The sequence below is a fragment of the Arctopsyche grandis genome, chromosome 8 (assembly GCF_051622035.1).
Source record: "Arctopsyche grandis isolate Sample6627 chromosome 8, ASM5162203v2, whole genome shotgun sequence".
Classification (NCBI taxonomy): Eukaryota; Metazoa; Arthropoda; class Insecta; order Trichoptera; family Hydropsychidae; genus Arctopsyche; species Arctopsyche grandis.
Window position 1 is genome coordinate 23,867,065 of NC_135362.1, and position 20,175 is coordinate 23,887,239.

At 35.7% G+C, this 20,175-nt stretch overlaps 2 protein-coding genes across 3 annotated transcripts in view; one reads left to right on the forward strand and one right to left on the reverse strand.

The window, feature by feature from the left end:
* timeout (circadian regulator timeout) overlaps positions 1-20,175 on the forward strand; it is a 295,646-nt gene extending 275,471 nt beyond the window's left edge. For both annotated transcript variants that reach the window (XM_077436111.1, XM_077436110.1), the window contains 5 exons: positions 1,752-1,961; positions 3,620-3,775; positions 16,899-17,066; positions 17,132-17,328; positions 17,407-20,175. In XM_077436111.1, coding sequence (XP_077292237.1) covers positions 1,752-1,961; positions 3,620-3,775; positions 16,899-17,066; positions 17,132-17,328; positions 17,407-19,026 — 2,351 coding nt within the window. In that variant the 3' untranslated portion in view covers positions 19,027-20,175. The remainder of the gene's footprint in view (positions 1-1,751; positions 1,962-3,619; positions 3,776-16,898; positions 17,067-17,131; positions 17,329-17,406) is intronic.
* LOC143915475 (venom allergen 5.02-like) overlaps positions 1-20,175 on the reverse strand; it is a 191,547-nt gene that overhangs the window by 159,242 nt on the left and 12,130 nt on the right. The gene's annotated exons all lie outside the window — the stretch shown is intronic.

Below are 20,175 nucleotides of genomic sequence, written 5' to 3' on the forward strand. Positions count from 1 at the left end.
ACTTCCTGTGTAAGCAATTGTTTACCAATACAGAGATCAAGTAATCTATTCAATTTTTCTCGACGAAATGTGGATGGTTATTAAATCCAGATCCGCCGTCTCATCAGACTCATCAGTCTTGGCCAATTTTATCCAACTTAATTGTTGCGACGGTTCCTGATTAAAATTGACTTCTTCCTCAATTGCTCAATACAGAGTGTCGTGGTCATCGATGTCGTCTGGAATTTGATCAACGATACGCCTTCATTCTTCCCGGTTCTATGCCAAGTTTAGGGATGATCCCGTTAGTTCTTTGATTTGGTCTGACCATGTCTTGGGAGACCGTCCTCTCACTCGTCTTCCCCCCTGCGTTCCGGTGACTACTAGCCTCTCCTGACTCTCTATATCGTTCCTAACAATATGGCAAGAGTAGGAAATAACCCTTTTCTTACATATGGAGCTTCTCTGAAACTTCCAGCTCTTGCGGTCCATGGGATGCACAATATCCTTCTCCAACCCCACATATCGAATGCGTCTACATAGCATGTCCTTTTCTCTATTTTTCAGCGTCCATGTCTCGACTCCATACAATACAATGGGGAATACTGGAGATCGCACCAGTGGTTCATCCATATCTTTATCAAATTGACCATCGTCGCTTTCGCCATTCCTACTATTCGGCATCCCCCCTGCTTTTAGATCAAGGAATCTAGGTAGATGAAGTCGTCGACTTCCTCATAATGTTTTTAAAATTGACTACCCTCCCTTTATTCTCCAAAATTTAGCTCGTCTTTTTTTGTTGATGGTTGACAAACAATACATCGTTTAGAGTTGAATTTTTTTTTTCTAAATCTTTTAACCACCCAGCAAACTCCGGCTTGTCCTTTGTATTTCTGAATTGCTTGTTCAATTCTGCATTAGCTCTCTTATCTATCTTTAACCCTATTGATCATTAACCATCAACTATTTACCGTATAAATTATCATCTGAAGTCGCCGAATTCATCTAATTTCGTTGTTGAAACATACATATTTTATTTTATTTTATTTAAAAAAAAATCAATACCACAGAGACTTGACAGGTTGCCCCAAAGCGTCAATGTGATTATAATACAAATAATAAAATCATAAAAATTATAAAAAAACATGCATATGTGCATACAATGTCAGTACTATCAAAAATTTTTCAATATATGTTTTTTATCTAGTAGTGACTAATAGTAAACTACTATTTTCAACAAACCTCTTTATTAGCAGATATGTTGTATAAAAAAAAACCTTGTAAATAAACGATAGTTTCAAATAAAGTAATATATAATATATATGTATATATATAGTGGTAGGGTTGCATGTTTCCCGCACGACATTATTTATTTTAAAAGTTTTTTTCCTTTCTCGTCCGGAATTTTCCGTAAATTATTGAGCCGTTATCGAATTTTCCCCCCGTTTTGCCCACTTCTTAAATTCACCTCTCACAACGACCCCTGTCACTTTAACGACAATCCATACGCCAGGTTATTGTAGGGACTACGTGACTCTCCTGTTAGATTTGCACAAAAATTTAATAAAGACATCCTCGGGACGTGTACCCTCCATTCCATCTATATGGTAAAAGTTTCGTATATTATTTATGCCATATCCATACCTACTTAACTTGCCTTTATAAACTTCGATTGTAAACATTTACGGCGTTTGATTTTTGTCCGCGATTTATGGCTCCGCGGGACGGTTTTTACGATGGTTTTACGGTTGTGTTTTTATTTGTGTTTTCAGATGTCATCGACTGGATCCTCGATTCCTTGATAGATCAAACCAAATCTCGCAGGGCTGTTATTAAAAAGCTGAAGGAACTGGGATTGATATTCAAGTGTCCGACTAAAAGGAGTAACACTGAAGGTGCTAGGAAAAAAATACCAGTAGAGTTTACAGAAGAAGAAGATGACGTACTCAAAGAAGTTTGGCCGCAATTTGCTGAATGTGCAGGTACATACATACATACATACATACGTATATTGAATATGGCCTTACAAGAACTGAAAAATTCTCGTTCATTGTATTTCTCTAATTAGCTTTATTTCATCTACTCAATATCGATTTCAGTTTATGATACCATTCGAGCTATTATTGTCAATTTACATACATATGTCCTACTACATAGTTGTCCTAGGACTTCACCATATCCATCCTTTTAACCCTTTGAATGCTGACCAACGCCGATCGGCGTTTTGCTGACAAATCCGTAGGCCTACAAAACACCGATAGGCGTTGTAAATTTTGCATGTACGAAGTAAACAAGAATACTACCTGCTGAACCTTTAAAGGCAACATTGAAAAGGGTCGTGTAATCCATGTCATTCATTTGTCAACGTTTATAAAGACTCGCTTACACCATAATTTCTGAATGAATTAATGAAGAAGATGGAACTAGTTTTGGAAAAACACATTAATTAATATACTGCTTTTGTTTACTTTATGTTGTTGCAAGATATATTAGAGAGTCTAATCAAACCTTTATAAAACTCGAAATCCTCGGCGGTAGTTATTTAGGGTAGTGATCTAGGGTTTGTTTGGATTAGCTACAAAGTTTATAACTGCTTTCTATTGGATTTCTAAATAATTCTAGTTGGAAATGTTGGCAAATTTGGGAAATTTTCAGGGTGACGGGCTTTCAACAGAAAAAAACTTCAGCACTCAAAGGGTCAACCCCGACGTCTTTTTTGAAAAACGTCTGACGTGCTGACGTCTTTTCTGAAAAAACAACGCCTATCGGCGTATTTCAGGCTCATGGACTTGTTGGAAAAACGCCGATCGGCGTTAGCCAGCATTCAAAAGGTTAAGCAATTCACACATAGGGAGATTTATTGCCAATAAATCTCTCTCTACAAATTCCGCAATAACAAGAGACGTTACGACATCATACAAAACTTAGACAAAAGACATATCTAATTACTTTGTGTTTTTTATATTATGAAAAAAAAACCTTATCAGTTGACAGACAAGCAGTTTGTCGCTGAAAAACATCGCTAGACAAAATATTGCTAGAGTCAAATCTCATAGCTAGAGGTAGGACCGGAAGCGTGCCGTTTATTGTTCAATTGTTGTAAATCGCTTGTAAAAAAGGTTGGGCAAACCTTTAACAATGCATTTACAACATTTGAACAATATACAGCCCCCTCAGGGTCCGGGCTTTACTCATAGCCAGATATTTATTAACAAATTTTCTTAGTGAACTTCTCTAGTTTTTTAACCTCCTTATATGTTTCCATGTTTATTTAGGATTAGGGTAAAGCTTTTTATAATTAGAGCAACTTTTGAAAGTAAAAAAAATATTCAACAATCCAAAATCTACTTTATTTTTTGTGTGAAGCTTTTAATTCCAAAAGTATGTCCACTGCATAGCCCAGTTTTCTTTGATATCCACATTCAGAACGTTAAGTACACAAAGTCAACCGTTTTTTTAGAATTAGACGCTTCAAATGCTCATTACTCGGTGACGTCACGAGCCTTGACCTACATACGCCCTTGTTCCTTTTTTCCTCCAGTCTTTTATATATCATCGAATACATTCGAATGTGTGGGTGGTCTTTTGTCGTCACAATAAAATCGTCCGTCTTCTCCTAATCTCGTCGGTGTATTCCCAGATCCCATGGGAGCGCTTATCCCCCGGATGCCATTAAAGCGGCCCCGTCACCGGATCATCGATCGACTTCTGGAGTTGGCTCTTATTAAAGACAAGAAGGAATGCAGGAAGAAGGGCAAGAGGAGTCGAGGCCAGAACCAGAAGAAGGAAGCATCACGTAAGTACACCTCCACGTCTTGGATCTCTCCATACACACACACTCGTACACGTCGTGACAATATTGCTTAATCTCTCGTTCCATTTCTATCTGTCTCTCGAGCTTTTTTCCCTTATGCTTAGGCCGCTGTCGTCGTTTGAAAGGATTTCCTCTTCTTCGCTTTTTTGCCTTGCCATTTTTTTTTTATTCAATGAAACGCGACGAGTTTCCTCTCCTCTCGAACATAACGAGCAATTTATTTAGTCGTTCTTCTTCAGTGACGATGGGCCCGTTTTCAGCGACATGTCGCTTTTGTTTCGGCACACTCGAGAGTGTTCGCTGTCGTTGGGAATTAAATCGACGCTTTTTCATTGTGATTTGTTTGTCCTCGATTATAATAAGATCAATCTAGAATTTCCTTCAAATAACATTGTCAAGATATACCCACGTATGATTTGTCAAGTATAATTAATTCAAATCGAAATAAGAGTCACTTCTCGTTAACTCTTTTAGCATTTTAACATTCGTATTCATTATATTTATTTATTTAAGGCCTAACAGGTAAACCCAATGTGCTTTTTCAACGGTATCATAGAGAAATCAAAGGAAAAATTCGATAATACTAATATTTCGAGAAATACATTTTCCAGAGTGGGTAGTATATTTTTATATCATAATCAACAAATTTGAGATGCTATAAACTTGAATTTGCAAGAGACAGGATAGTGTCCAAATTTAGTGGTTCTGTTTCAACAATAAAATTATATACCTATATATTGACAAACTCCGATAGGACACGATCAACCCGGAGTCACATATGTATATCCAAGGTCTGGCCAACAACACCGGACCAGGGAATGAACTCAAGACCCCTCAGTTGAAAGCATTACACGCTAACCACTAAGCTATGTTGCATATATGTAAAAAAATAATGTTTGTTCAAGTTTAGTCTTCAACTGAAGATCACCAAACGGTATACTATCTCAAGACAGCTCTAAGGTCTACTTAGACCCTAGACCTGGCACGTAAGGGTTTTGAACCCTAGATTTAAAAACGCCCGAGTAACCCCGGTCATATGTATAACCACAGCCACAGCGTAGTGTACATTAGATAGGTAATGGGTTCAAGTCCCGGCCAAATATGCTGCTAGCGAGATCTTGTGATTATTTAAAAAAAACACAGATCAACCTTCTCTTGTTACAATTTTCCCTTTTTGCTAGCGTGATTGCTGGATGGATCTAATAAATCAGTATCCTCCCCCTCGATTTCTCGCAAATTTGAATTATTTGAATCTTGAGTTTGTTGAATCTTATAAATGCTACCTACATAATGAATTTCTCTTTAATTTACTATATATTCAAAAGGGGGACGCGACAAGTCCAAAAGGTTCAACGACAAAATGTATCCGAAAATTAGTGCACTGACAAAATGTACCCGCGACAAAATGTTCACGCGACAAAATGTACCCGCGACAAAATGTCCACGGAAATAATGTTCAAAAATCCTAAATTTTCCTATTTGAATGGAAAAGGTAACTTTTTATTGTATTATATTTATCGATGTATATGGTACTTTTTATCGTATAGATCGCGGATGTTATTAAATTACTATAAATTACAGGTGTTCTCAACCGCACCAACATATTCTTATTTAAATTGAACAATTACATTTTAAGCGAATGTCATTGTGACTCATTGAATATCATTTTAAGATGTCATTGAATTAGTTTAAATGTTAGGGGTTCTTAGCCGTATCCAATATTGCCTGGAAATGCACGATTTTTCCCGGGAAACGCAAGTTAATAACAATTTAAAATAATAAAATACCCTTACAAGTACCATTTTTCAAAAGCGTAAGTTTGACGTTCAGTATATATCGTATAATATGTACATATATGTATATGTAGTTGCAATCATATAATTCTCATCAACATTCCACAGAATTTCCGAAATCATAAACCCAACATTAAACCTTGGGAATACAGCGAATAGAAAATACAATGTAGATAATACGATAATAAGAAAAATAATCATTTCATTTTTTTCTCTTCTCATTCACGGAATTATTCAGGCGAAGGCAAATATCAAATTCCTGTTCGTATTTAATTACTCGCGAAAAGGTGCAAAAATAGATGCCAGCGCGTAGGTACATACCTATATATTATAAGACAATGTCTGGAGATATGAGTAACGCGATACGTATGCTCAGGTACGTTGTACAAATAAAACGAAAACCTGGAGGCTGGAAAACGTAGGGAAAAGACGGATAGATTTCATTATGAAAATATTATAATGTTATTTTTCTCCGGAGCGCGTGCCCGCTCGCTTGCTTGTTCGCGTGCGTGCGTATATTGCGCGAGACGCCCAAATCGGATTTGCTCTTTCAATATCGAGAACAAATATTTGGTGCGATTCGTCGAGGGTTACAATTGTTGGTGTGTCAATTTGGAGAACCTTTGCCTTTTTTTCGTCAGATGCTCTGTTTGTTCTGCACTCGAGCTTTTAATGGCGCGGTGGAAAACTCCCGCGCGCGCCATTCCACTAGTACAGTTCAATGTCACGCGGAAAACTTGTGAAAAACAACGTCATATCCCATGAAATTGGACCGAATCAAATATAAATCCATCGTGTAGATGTAAGCGCGATACCATCAGCTTGTTAAGCTGGTGGTATCGCGCACGGTCTATTTGACGCGACCACAGTAGTTTAATTATTTTGTTAACGCTGATCGATCTTTTGACTTTCGGTGCCGTGAGGTAGACACATTTTTTTATCTATTGTGTATGTTTATTTTTATTTTATTTTATTGTTACAAATCAATATACACTCGCCATTACAGATTTGCTCCAATGCGACGGGTGTACGTTAACGAAATACAGAATACATAAACAATCAGAAATACAGTAATACATACATATACAATCAGAATATATAGCATATAACAATTAATCAGAAATAATAATCATAGAGACATCTATGGATTATTTTTTTAGATTTTTTTTTGTATACAATTTTTATACCTATAATAAATACGAAATTATAGAGATGTCTATAGAGATATCTATAGATTTCAGATTACTGTGTATAATTATTACAAATTAAACACAGGCAGATTTTGTGACAACAGGATTAGATCTAATACCAATTTTCACGAACCGTTTCAGCAATGATCAGATAAAATTGGCAATCTCTGATAGAGAAACAATCGATTTGGAGTCACAAAACCCCCAAATCTAACTAGCAGTGGCGAGGACTCGAACCTTTGACCTCAGTGGTGCTAAATATATACGCTACCACTAAGCCAAACTGCTGGCTAAATCATTGTATGTTGGTACTCAAGCACGTTGATGTGAAACCTCGGTTACAGTTACGTCTCGCGAGTTGTAATTGTAACTGAGTGGACACAGTAACACACGGTAGATAAGTACGCGACAACCTCATCAAGTTGATGACATCATCATGAGCTGATGTCATCAACTTGAGCATGATGATGATGATGTCATCAACCTCATCAAGTTGATTACATCATCATCATCATGAGCTGAGGGGTGAGCCCCCGTTTCAACAGTGTTCAAATATACCGGTTTACAAATCTTTGGAGGCTCGCGGCCAAACAACGTCCACGAGCCAACTGCGAGCTTACTTTGTTGGCTCGTGAGTTATATCTCGCAAGTGCCCGGCTTAATGTTGAAAATCGTTTCTACGTTTTTGTCATATCAAAAAGTTTTAAGTAATTAACGAAAGTGTTTTTCAAAGCTTAGCTTTGAAAAACACTATTCACTTCTTCGTACATTATGTGTATGGCATATAATATTATTGTAGTTAATAGTTATTTATATTTAGGACAATTAGTAGACATATCCGGTAGTAATAAAGAGGAAATAAAGAGACGTATGAAATTAGGATGGTGTGCATTTGGACGAATGAATGCGGTTCTTAAATCAAAATTGCCACGTTGCCTGAAGAAAAAGATTCTTCAATCAATGACGTATGGATGTGAAACTTGGACATTGAACGCCAAGATGCTACACAAAGTCCAATTCACTCAAAGAAGTATGGAACGGTGTATGCTTGGCATAACAAGGAAAGAAAGGAAAACGGATTTTGGGGGAGCAGTATGACAACCGTAGTGGATATAGTGGATAGATTGAAGAGATTGAAATGGCTATGTGGCTAGAAGAATGGACGAAAGGTGCAAGAATGGTACCCGAGAGAATGCAAAAGGGTTAAAAGAAGACTGCAGGGAAGATGTATAGACGAAATTAGGAAAATGTGTGGGGTGAGATGGATGAGAGTTGCGCAAAACAGAAACGAGTCGAAGCCTGTTGGAAAGGCTTTCATCCAGCCGTGGATGGTGTATGGCTGTAGATGAAGATGATGTTGATGATATTTGATTATTATGCAAGTACCTACATACATACGATATTGTTATGTTGAAAAATTATGAAAGTGAATTTTCACATATGACTCAAGTCATCAAACAGTTCAATAATATTTAAATCAACTTGTACAATAAAAGTAAAGTAAAGTGAAGTAAAGCAGTCATTTTTGAGGAGCATAGCTAGCGCCAAATAGACCAAGCGGATCTCCGTTTGCTTGATTTGACTGACTTGTACATATATCACCTATAAAGCCTGCTTTACTTCTACTAAGTTATATATTTTGTTTTATATATTCACTTTGGGATGATATTTTATTTTAATTTTTAATCCTGAAAAAATATGATAGTTTCACTAAGAGACTTGAAAATTGGAAAATATGAAAAGTGAGCACTATTCAAATGACAAAGTTGAACTTTAGTTGAATATCGAACGTGCGCGATCTTACAGATAGTTTGGCAATAAATTGAAACGTTTTGAGGACGCTACTGAATATTAATGACAATAATAAATTTCCCTTTAAGAGGAGGGACGACAAACAAAACGAAACAAAAAAATAACAAGGACACGTGGATCACAATGAATCCTTCGTTGAGGATGAAGAAATATGGCCCGAGATTTTTTATTCTTCTCCATATATTAAACAGGAGAGATTGCCGTAAATCAATGGCGTGATAAATTGCTCAAATCGAAGCGGAATAAAAACCGAACGGCCACATAAAACATTTAGAACTAATATCTCAAGCGAGAGCGCAAACTCCATAAAATAAAAATATAATACACATCACTTTGATGGGGTAATAAATACCAGAACGGTATTAAATTGCGGCTTTGGTTCTGCCAGTTAATATTATATCACTCATATATCAGTGATTCCCATTACTATTTTTGACTGGCATACCCTCACCTGCCCATTTCCAAAAATATTACCTCTATATTGAAAAATATTTGGAACTTAATTGGTTTGTATGTACATATATACGTTTGTTTGGAATAAAGTTAACTTTATAGTAAGAAAACATAAAACGGTATTATAGAAAGTTATTTTTTACTTTTTACTTCACATCAATATATAGGTATATAAAAAACGATCGGATAAGAGATAAAAATGACCACTGACAAGAAAGCCATGTGAAACGTAAAGGAGGTATGTAAAAATCAATGTTTGTCTGTTTGTCTGTCACGTATGCGTTCCTATACCATTCAACCGATTGCGATGAAACTTACATGAGTTACTGTGTGCATGCCCGCGATGATTTCTGTAAAAAAAATCGCCCAAAAACGGGAACGGGAAAACAGGAATGAGTGGCTTTGCAACGCAATAATTTCAAATGTGCTCGCGTCGCCACCTGCGTTGTTAGGGTAAAATAAAGAAACAATCGAATACTTTCAAACGTGTTCGCCGCCTGCATTCTTCCGACAAATTATCATTACTGTAATTTAATTTGATTATTATGTATGTACTTGAAACTGAAACGTTTACTTATCGAAACACGAAATTTACTTAGAGAAACGGGAACGGGAATTTCATGCGTTATTGTGGCATTGCAACGCATGCCGAGTTCAGCTAGTCTTACATAAATTACATCTTCAGTGACATCCGTGACTGGGAGGCTTCTACCCAAGGAAGGAATCCTTTTAGGCAGCTTCGCGACATATGTAAAAGATCGTCTCAAAATCATATTTAAAAATTAGCTTTAGTCTCTCAGAATTGTCTATCCGTACAATTTAAACTAGGAGAGGGGGGGGGTTGGTAGAGGTACAATAATCCTTTTAAAAAAAATTATTTGTATACTTCTAAAATGACCCTTCGCACACTTTGAAAGTTTGGAATCACTGAATATATGTACATATATATATATAAAAATGCCTACTTCTATTTTCCTGGATGTATGTATGTATAATGTGAAGGGATGGGTACGTGCACACGGGAATATATTGAAAAGACCCTCAAGTAGAGGCTGCGTGGGCTTTTGATGGATTTGTGCCCAACAAAGGGCCCGATGGGGCGACGACAATGGAAATAGAAATATTTGCGCCTTTAACAACAGGTACACCGGAAAATTCTATATTAAAAAGTGACGACAATGAGGGATGAATGTGAAGTTTTCACGTTTGATTCATGGCCCGGATGCGTAATTGAGCGGGTTTCGAAATTTCCTAATGCGATTTGATGCTTTCGAACAATCAGCGCATATGCAATTTTTTTTTAATCAATCAATCATGTACACTCGTCTTACATATCGCTCCAATGCGACGATTTTACTATACAGATCAATAAATATCAATTATATAAATACATAATTATTATATATTTTTACATTAAACACGACATCTATTGTCAAATGTTATACGGGAGTACAATTTCCATTGTAAGCATTTATACAAGGCAAATACGATCAACATCCACAAAGCATATATGGAGAAATTTGCAGCATTTATTTATTTTTTATTTTTTATTTATTTATTTAATAGTTTTGGACCATTGTGGCATTACAGGAAGAACCTAATGCGCCACAATGGCCTACATTTGAAAAAGATATAAAAACAAGTAAACTGTAAAATAAAATAATAAAAAAAAAAGTAACAAATGGAAAATAATACATCATTCAGAGAGAAAAAAAAATAACAAGTGTAAAAATTAAAAATAAAATCCATAAATCCCATTCTTTGTTTACACTGAACAAAATTAAAATAGTATATAAAAATATACAAAGGAGAAAGAAAAAGTAAAATAAAATAAAACAAAATATGAATAAAAAATAAAATCACAGCGAGGCCCAAATGGAAGAGAGTAGATTAAGATTCCACTCATTCATCACATTCAAATTAAGAAAGTAATGATGAGCGCAGGTTACCAGATAAATATGTTAAGATAATATCCGATAATCTACGCTCCCCAAGGTGGAAAATATCACATTCAGGGACAGCAGCAACGATTTCATTTATAAACCAGCGAAACATCGAGATGCTGATTGCCTCTAAATTTGCGAGAGATATAGGGACAGATATGCCAATTTAGATAAATTGGAAAACTCTGATACGAAACGATCGACCTGGAGCCCTAAACCAAGGTCTGGTCAGCAGCAACCAGTGGGACTCGAACCCGTGACAACTAGTTAGAACCCGTGACCTATTACCTACTAGTTTGTCACCACCAGTTCATAAGCGATCTTGAAATAAGTACATTTCTACCATAGGTGCCATAACAGATTGTCCCAAAGCGACACCTATCGTCAGATTTTTTTGTACATATGTAAGTACTAACAATTCTAAACATTACAATACAATAGAGTCATCTATGGACAAACTGATATAATGAACAATCAACAAAATTCGATATACAGCAGATTTTCGAGAACAAACTTTACAGAGTATGTAGGATGCATATTTATAATAATCAACAATTTTGAGATGCCAGAAATTTGAATTTGCGAGAAACTGAAGGGGTAGGAGGATACCAATTTATTGGATCCATCACAAAAATTAGTCTTGGTAATCGACAACTTTACTAGGACATGGCTGATCTGGTTTTTAATAACTACCTAGATCTTGCCAAAAGCGTATTTGAATCGAATAATTACTCGATTTAGGCCAGGACCTCTCTACTGGTATACAATGGCTCTACCAATGCGCTACGCTCTGGCTCAACTAATCCAACTAATTGAGAAGAATTGCTGAAAGCCCCCAAAACACCCCAACATACATACATATATAAATGATGAAGAAATTCCGTTAACAATTTTACAACTACATTAACTATTACTTAATTTTATCCTGGAGAGGTTAGTGATGTTTGAAAATATGGAGGGACGGAGAGGAAAGATGTGGTGTATAAACTGAATCGGTGATATAAAATCCTTGCAGAAAGAATTCGCTCCTTGTTAGAAGAGCAGTCTTAATTCAGCGTCGCATAATTTTTGATTTAAGTAATTAAAATGAATTAGATTAAATTTAAGCATTAATTCTGGAACGCACTCTATCTCGTTGTTGGGAGCGAGTGATAGACATGCTTTATTAGAGCACTTGGTTCTCTGGTTTATTAATGTGACACGTTCTCGTCTCCTCGCTTTACATTTCACCGACGACATTTTACCCCCATCCCTCGCATCATCCCTTCGCCCCCGACTTTGCCCCGACACCCCAACCGAAACCTTTTAGCTTGTTGCTTTTTAAAAAACAGTAGTTTTTCTTCACAACGATGCGGAACTTCTCAGAACGATGGGGTGAGAGCTCAAACTCGCCCCCATATCCACCACTTCCGCCCCTAGTTTCGGAGAAGTATTATAAACAAACCGGGAGTTTCCCCACCCCCCTGCCGGTTTGATCGATGTTTCCGTTATGAATTTTCCGTCTATGATATGTGACTGCAATTTGTTTGATCTTGATAGATTTGCTCTACCTGCGCGACATTGTTAAATTCGAGTCCCCCTTTTTTCCCTAATCTCCATTCTGGAGAACGGGAGTGGAAAAATGTAAGCGAATCACGCATGTACGTATGTGTGTGCTTTGTATGATTTTTCCGGAAAATATTCCGTTTGGGTAATTTGATGTGGGATTAAACGCGGCACTAGGGACAGCACTCGCCGTTTTCCGCATATTACACACACCGTGAAAGACCCAGCAGCTGAATAAATCAGCGATCTGATGCCCACAGCATAAAATTGCTTTTCATATTTCGTAATATCCGGTGTACTTTGCGGGGAGAGCGTAACATACGCCCTGTGACAATAGAAACTTGCTTAATAGATTAGGATTGGTAGATTAGGTACTACTATGAAAAGACTGCCATGGACTATTCTGATAGTTTTCAGGTTAAAAATAAAAAAAAAAAAACATTTTTGTCCTAGTTGATTTATAAGTATCCTCAACGAGGCACTGTAGTCAACTGTATGCATTAATAGCCTATCCAAATCAATATTTGCATTATTAATAATCCAGACTATTAAAAATGGTTCGGTGTTCATTGGTCACAAAGCGCTCGCCCAAAAGTCACTAAAATCTCTATAAAGGAACATCTGGCAGTCGAAAAGTCCATTATACTAACGATAACTATCATACTAACGAGAACTCGCGTGTCAAATATTCCGTATTCGCGATTTTCATGACAAAAATTGTCTTTTGAGCGATCGCAATGTGACTAATAATCCAATTACCATTAAAAATACAATGCACACACCAAGACACAAGATGCACACCGGAAGACAAGGCACAGACCATAACTTAAATCGCGCACGGAGACACAAGTTTGCATAGTCACAAAAAGTGGCGGCTGTTGAACATTTACATTGAGAGCTCACTAATTCCAAAAATTAAGACGAAAAAAAAAGACTTTCACAAGCAAAGACGATAACTCACTCCCTGAAGGACAATGCAAAAAAGGACGTCAGTATTGCCATATTAGCTTTTTGTGTGGAAATAAATCTGTTTCACTTGTCGAGAACACTCTATTTTTCTTTTATCGGTGTTTATATGAAGAATTTTTCAATATGAGCCCATAGAAAAACACACACTCGAAATAGATCTTTGACGCCCCAGGCTCGGCACGAACAATTGTATGTACTATTCTCCTACTATATGTTTTATCAGTGTAGAAAGTAGAAGTTCGTCATGTCAAAGAAGCTCGATCTTAAGCATGATCAACGATCATGACATGGACATAGACATTGATTTAATAATTACTTGCGAAAATATATCAAATGGTAATTCTGAAAGCGCAATTAGAATGACCCGAAAGAAACAAATCCTAAAAACCTAAAAATTACCGTTTTTGGTAAAAATTGGGTCTCAGGATTCAGAAGCTGCTATAAAATTGTCGGAAAGTGATTGACATTGTTATATGCCAATTGTCAAACAAGCTATCAAATTATCATTTTTGTTAAATGACGATAATGCTGTTCTATAGATAATATAAGCATTCTAAAAGTGTATCTACAGGCGAATGCTACGTATAAGTTCAACTGATTGTCACAAACTGGTCGGTTGTCTCGAATGAAAAAAACTAATTAAAACGCCAAGACCATTAAGAGACCCAAAAATTGGACACTATTTCTTGCACCTCATTATCCAAAGGAAGATATAGATAGAAGCAGAAGGAAGTCCTGACTGAAGAACCTGAGGCAATGGTTCAAAACTTAGTACCACTGCATTGATTCAACAAAAATATCTTCGCAAACATGATTAAAAATTAATAAGACAATAGAAGAATTAGATAATAGATATAATAAAATAGTGGATTTACACTATATGGTTTACTTTATGTAACTAAGCAACGCTTGTAGTATGTAATACTTATGATTTTTGTACAATTTGTCCTACTTGCATATATAATATGGGTATATCCGCCCTTGTAGATTTCGTCCTGTTGTAAAATTCCTCGTGTGTGTGTCTGGAAGAATGGCGTTCTATTTTACTGCTCATTGAGCTCTAGACTTTACGATTGACGCATACTGTACTCGCCGATCCGCAAATACTAAACAAGGCAAAACGGTTGCGTTACGACGGAATAAAAGCGCATTAGCGTAGACGTAAAAAATTTGAGTACTTTTCTGGATTCATCCCCTGCTCTTTGCATGCGCATATATTTACGGTAATTGCGAATCCGATGGAAACACACCCTCTCCGAGAAGAAATGGAAAGTAACAAAGCAGAGCGAAAAGGGAAGGAAGCGAGGGAAAATAGAAGAAGGCCGAAGGAAGGTTGGAATCTTGAAGGAGGTGCATCGTTCCGTACAATAGCTGGAAAAATAAATACAGAATCACAATGCAGAAGATTCGCAATTTCTTTGCCGCAATATTAAGTATACAATATGCTTTAATTTGTGTATGTTACATATATACTTATAAGAATTTGTAGAATGAGCTAAAATATTATATTATTTACGAATAGAAAGAACTTATGAGTGTGAAAAAGATAAAGTTATAGGTGCTTAAACAATTAAAATCTGGCAAAACGAGTGGGTGGCGGAAAGTCAAACATATAAGACTACTCGTCATCAAACGTCAACGTCTTCAAAATGTTTGCATCCTTACATGTCTTTATTACGATTATTTTTCACCATATAACTATCAAAAGCGATTTAAATTTCTATCGGTGACCAAACCGCGCAAAATGGCAAAGTTTCAAACCGATCGGAAAAATGTAGGAATTTCGTCTGAATCATTAGCGAGGTGAAACATATAAAAGCCAGAGAGATGTAATAAGAATAGAGGGGCCCTTGCGAATAAATAATTGTTGTCAATTTTACGCGGTACGTCTCTATAAATACGCTACATCGCACGGAATACAATCCGTGTACAATCAATTTACTTATGAAAATGTATCCCATGTTGTTTATTGTGTGTTTTTGAATGTATTGTGCAATTTTTACCGATGCTTGCCCATCTTGCGAGTAATATCAACAAACAGAGAAGTTTTTTACATACTTCCTTTACGTTTCACTTACGATTACAATTCAGGAAAAATGTTGCCTCGTATCCGATCGTTTTCATACTTTGCCATATTGCTCATTTTAGTCATCAATATAAGTAAATGGAGCCTCCGCCATTACGATAGAGATAAAATATCGTATAAGAAGCATTTCAGGTCCGAAGATTTTTATTGGACATACGTCGAGCACCAATCATCAAATACGACTGATGCTAAAATTATTTAGTATTGTATGTGGACAATCGTCACTTGACAAAATATGACGCCTAAAGCCACTTCTATCAATATAACATTTCTATGGGTGTAACCTAAAAAGAGCAGTTCAATCTGTGAATGCACTATATAGGAAGAAGGTTCCGAAATAAGTTCTACTGAAAGAAAGGTTCAAGTTTGAAATATGAAGAAAAGGACTGTGGCCGAAATAGCATATTCATCAAAACCAGACAAACTGGCTGCAAATGGAAAAAGTACTAAAAGCATAACTAGTAGGGTGCCTTAGAAGGAGCTGGAAGAAACGTTTCCAGTAGAGTTCTCCTCAGAGAACTTGAGAGGTGTTGAACCTTCAAATCAATCTATGATGTGGTATTGAAGAAAAGGAATAAACCAAATGGCAAATTTGGTATTAAAATAGTATTGTATTTAAAATAATGTGGAAGAAAGCATAGAATTTTGAGTAGATTATGAGATCGGAGAGGTGTTCATCTTACAATGAACAGCCAAAACTGAAAATAATCATGATATAAATAGATCTCAAGTACTTTGAAGACTTTGTTTCATATAAAGAAATCATAGTCATAGGATTTCGAAAAGAAGTCATATTTTTTATTCCGAAATGGAACTAAAAGTGTTCAAGTAGAGAGCTCTAGTACTTATGTAAAAGTACAAAATATTGTATTTAATTATCAATAATCAAATACCTGCTTTGATTTTAATGTTTTTTTTTTTTATTAGACATATAAACTTACATATTTGTATTCAATTTGTATATAAATATTTACATGTTCCACTTTATTTGGTATGTGAACTGTTTGAGCATGGGGGAAAACGCGTTTGAAGTGAAATATGCGGTCTATACTCTTATTTGACGTATGGCTTTTGTCAGTCATCCCCTCTCGATTGTTCCCCCAATTTGTATTTTCTTTTTAGCGTATCTCAGGGAACGTCGACGGGGTGGCAAAGCTTTCAACGAAGTTCAAAAAACTCCCATTATCTTCTTGTCTATGCCACGGTTCATAAATCTTCATACGACAAATATAATAGAACATAACGAGCGTGTCAAGAACAAAGTTAAACTGATCGCTGTAATCACTGCTTTCATTTTACATGTGCATTTTGCAGGGGTCGATACGATGTCCGATGATTCCAGCGATGAAGACAGTGACTCAGATGCTAGCGTCAAAAATGTATCAGCTCCCAAGAAGACCTCTAAAACTAAGAAAAAATCTAAACAACATACGGCAACGAATACTGAAGTTATAAATGCATTAGTGGCTGCTGTTGATGCTGGTAATTATATTCAATTGAATCGCACTGACATATTTTACAAATATTTTATCAAATTTTCTTTTCAGGCTTTAGTGAACCCTTGAAATGGATAATTGAATCTCTAGAAGAGGTGGCACTAGATCAAGAAGCTGATGGTTATGATTCTCAAGCCGTTAGTGTTCCGATTGTGCCTATTCAAGAAGACTGCACTGCAGCTATGGAAAATGCAACATTCCGACATGCTTTGAAATGTTTGGGTATCGAGGAACCTAGTGATGAACAGGTAAAACGAAATTAATCATTAATTCTCAAAAATAAAATCTTAAATGTCGAAGGATAATAATATTATGTATGATTTCAGGAAACGTATTGGCGAATTCCAGGAATCATTCATTTCGATTCTTTGAGGAAACGTTGCGAGACCATCGTCAAAGCTATCGATAAAACACTGATAGTTCCCACAGAAGAAGTCAATTCTGATATAAATGATCCTGTAATGCCGACAATTCGTAACCCTATCGATGATGGCAGCTCGTCTGAAGAAGAAATGGATGATTTTTTCAATAGAATTCGAGGAAAACCTGCAGAAGAAGCAAGCGTTTCGATGTTGGAAACTAATAATGATCCGTCAAGTACCAAACGGAAACATTCTGGATCAGAATCGGAAAGTAATTCAAATTCTGTCAAAAGACCTAAAAAGAAACAAACAGTCTCTCTGTCAGATTCAGATTCTGATGCTGATCTTAATGTGTCTACAAAAGATGCAGTTAAAAAATCTCTTAAAAAGAAACAGATGATTTCTCGTATAGATTCAGATTCCGATTCCAATAGCGATGGCCTAAGAAAGTCAACCCTTGACGATGATAACCCAAATACAGCTAAAAGACCTAAAAAGAAACATAATGTTTCTCGTCTAGACTCTGATTCTGACTCTGAGGCAGTTGATCCTCAAAACTCAAACAAAAACGGCGACTCAAATACAGTTAAGAGGTTTAAAAAGAAGCAAACTGTTTCTCGTTTAGAGTCAGATTCCGATTCTGATAGTGGTGGCCTAAAAATGTCAACACTTAACGTTGGCAACTCAAACTCAGCCAAAACATCTAAAAAGAAACAAAATATTTCTCGTCTAGACTCCGATTCTGACTCTGAAGTAGTTGTTCCCAAGAACTCAACTGAAGGCAGCGACTCAAATACAGCTAAAAAGACTAAAAAGAAACCGGTGGTTTCTCATCTAGATTCAGATTCCGATTCCAATAGTGATGGCCATAAAAAGTCAACCTTTGATAATGGCAACTCAAACACAACTAAAAAACCTAAAAAGAAACAAAATTATTCTCGTTTAGACTCTGATTCTGATTCTGAAACAGTTGATCCTAAAAACTCGACCGATGCCAGTGACTCAAATGTTAAAAAGTCTAAAAAGAAGCAAATGGTTTCTCGTCTAGATTCTGAATCTGATTCTGATAGCAATGAGCAAAAAAAGTCAACAGTCGACTCAAATACAGCCAAAAGACTTAAGAAGCAGAATGCCTCTCATCTAGATTCCGATTCTGAAGGCTCAAAGAAATCAAACGAAGATATGGGTACAGTTAAAACGCTTAAAAAGAAACAAGTCGCATCTCCTCTGGATTCCAATTCTGATTCTGATGTTGTTGAACCAAAAAAGTCAACCCAAAGACTTCAAAAGAAGCAAACCGTTTCTCGTTTAGATTCAGATTCCGATTCTGAAAATGTCAAACGAAACAAATCGCCTCTTGAAAGCGATGATGAAATAATCAGCTTGAATAAGAGCCATAAAAAGAAATCTACTATTGAATCGGATATAGAAAGTCCTATTAAAAATAATGCGCAGAAAAGAAAACGTCTTACAATCGTAGATGATGATGATAGCGACGATGCATCAAGCTCTATGATTGTCGACAAGAAGCAAACGAAGACCGATGCTTCTGATGTCTTCGATTCACTATTGAATAATGACTAAGTATTGTGTGTTTGTGTGTTTATTTTTTGTGTTTAATAAGTATGTGTTATAATTTTGAAATAAAAATACATTTTGTACCAGAAAATAAATTTAATTTGATAAAATATTGATTTACAGTCATAATTTAATTAATGTCATAAAACAAAACGAAAACGTGCACATACACACATTCAAAACGTCGCTACAAAATAGAATTAACATAAATTAAGTAAAATAAATCGGATAAATCGGAACAAAAAATAACTAAAACGACTAATCAGTATATTTATCACAAAAAATAAATTATTTAATTGTGGCAATATTAAAAACTATCACGAGCCACCGTGGGGAGAAAAATGAGCACTAAAACGTATTAAAAATAAACTAACGCATCAACGAGTGATGCATAAAAATCAATGAATTGATTATTCAAGACGATTCTTACAACATATTTTGTATGGAATAAATTTTCGTTTCATCAAATAATCGAAACGTCCATAAAACAAACTGTTTCACATTGAATATAAAAATAAAATATATATATATATATATATATATATATATATATATATATATGTATATATACATATATATTTCATCACGGCAAAAATTATTATTCGATCAAGATGATTCAAAATACTACCATATATGTATTACAATAAAATTACAAACGAATCACAATTTAAAAAATCGTCAATGAGCGTCCGTAGAAATACAATCTCCACTCATTACATTATGCACTGATTACGTAACCCTATCAAATTACGTCATAATAATCATAATAAAAGTCATACTCGAAAAAAGTATGCCCGCTCGAATCGAAACGGTCGACTAAAATTAACGACGTTCAAAATCACCACCTCGGGTGATCTGAACTTCTATTGATCTAATGAAAAGTTTAGGTCCGTCTTTGCTTTTTGTCTTAAAAACCAAAATCGAAATAGGAACCGATCGGCAGTGATCCGCATAACACTAAAAACTACATCTTACTACCAATATATCCGAAGCAAGCGTGAAGCACTACCAAAATATGCGATCGAAAATCGTTTCCTTTCGAGACTATAATTTATAACAAAATCGGTCACTAGTCTAATGAATATATAAATAAATGTAAATCATTTCAAACACACTATCGATTAAATAGCAGTCTCTTTATAATTTTTTTTATTA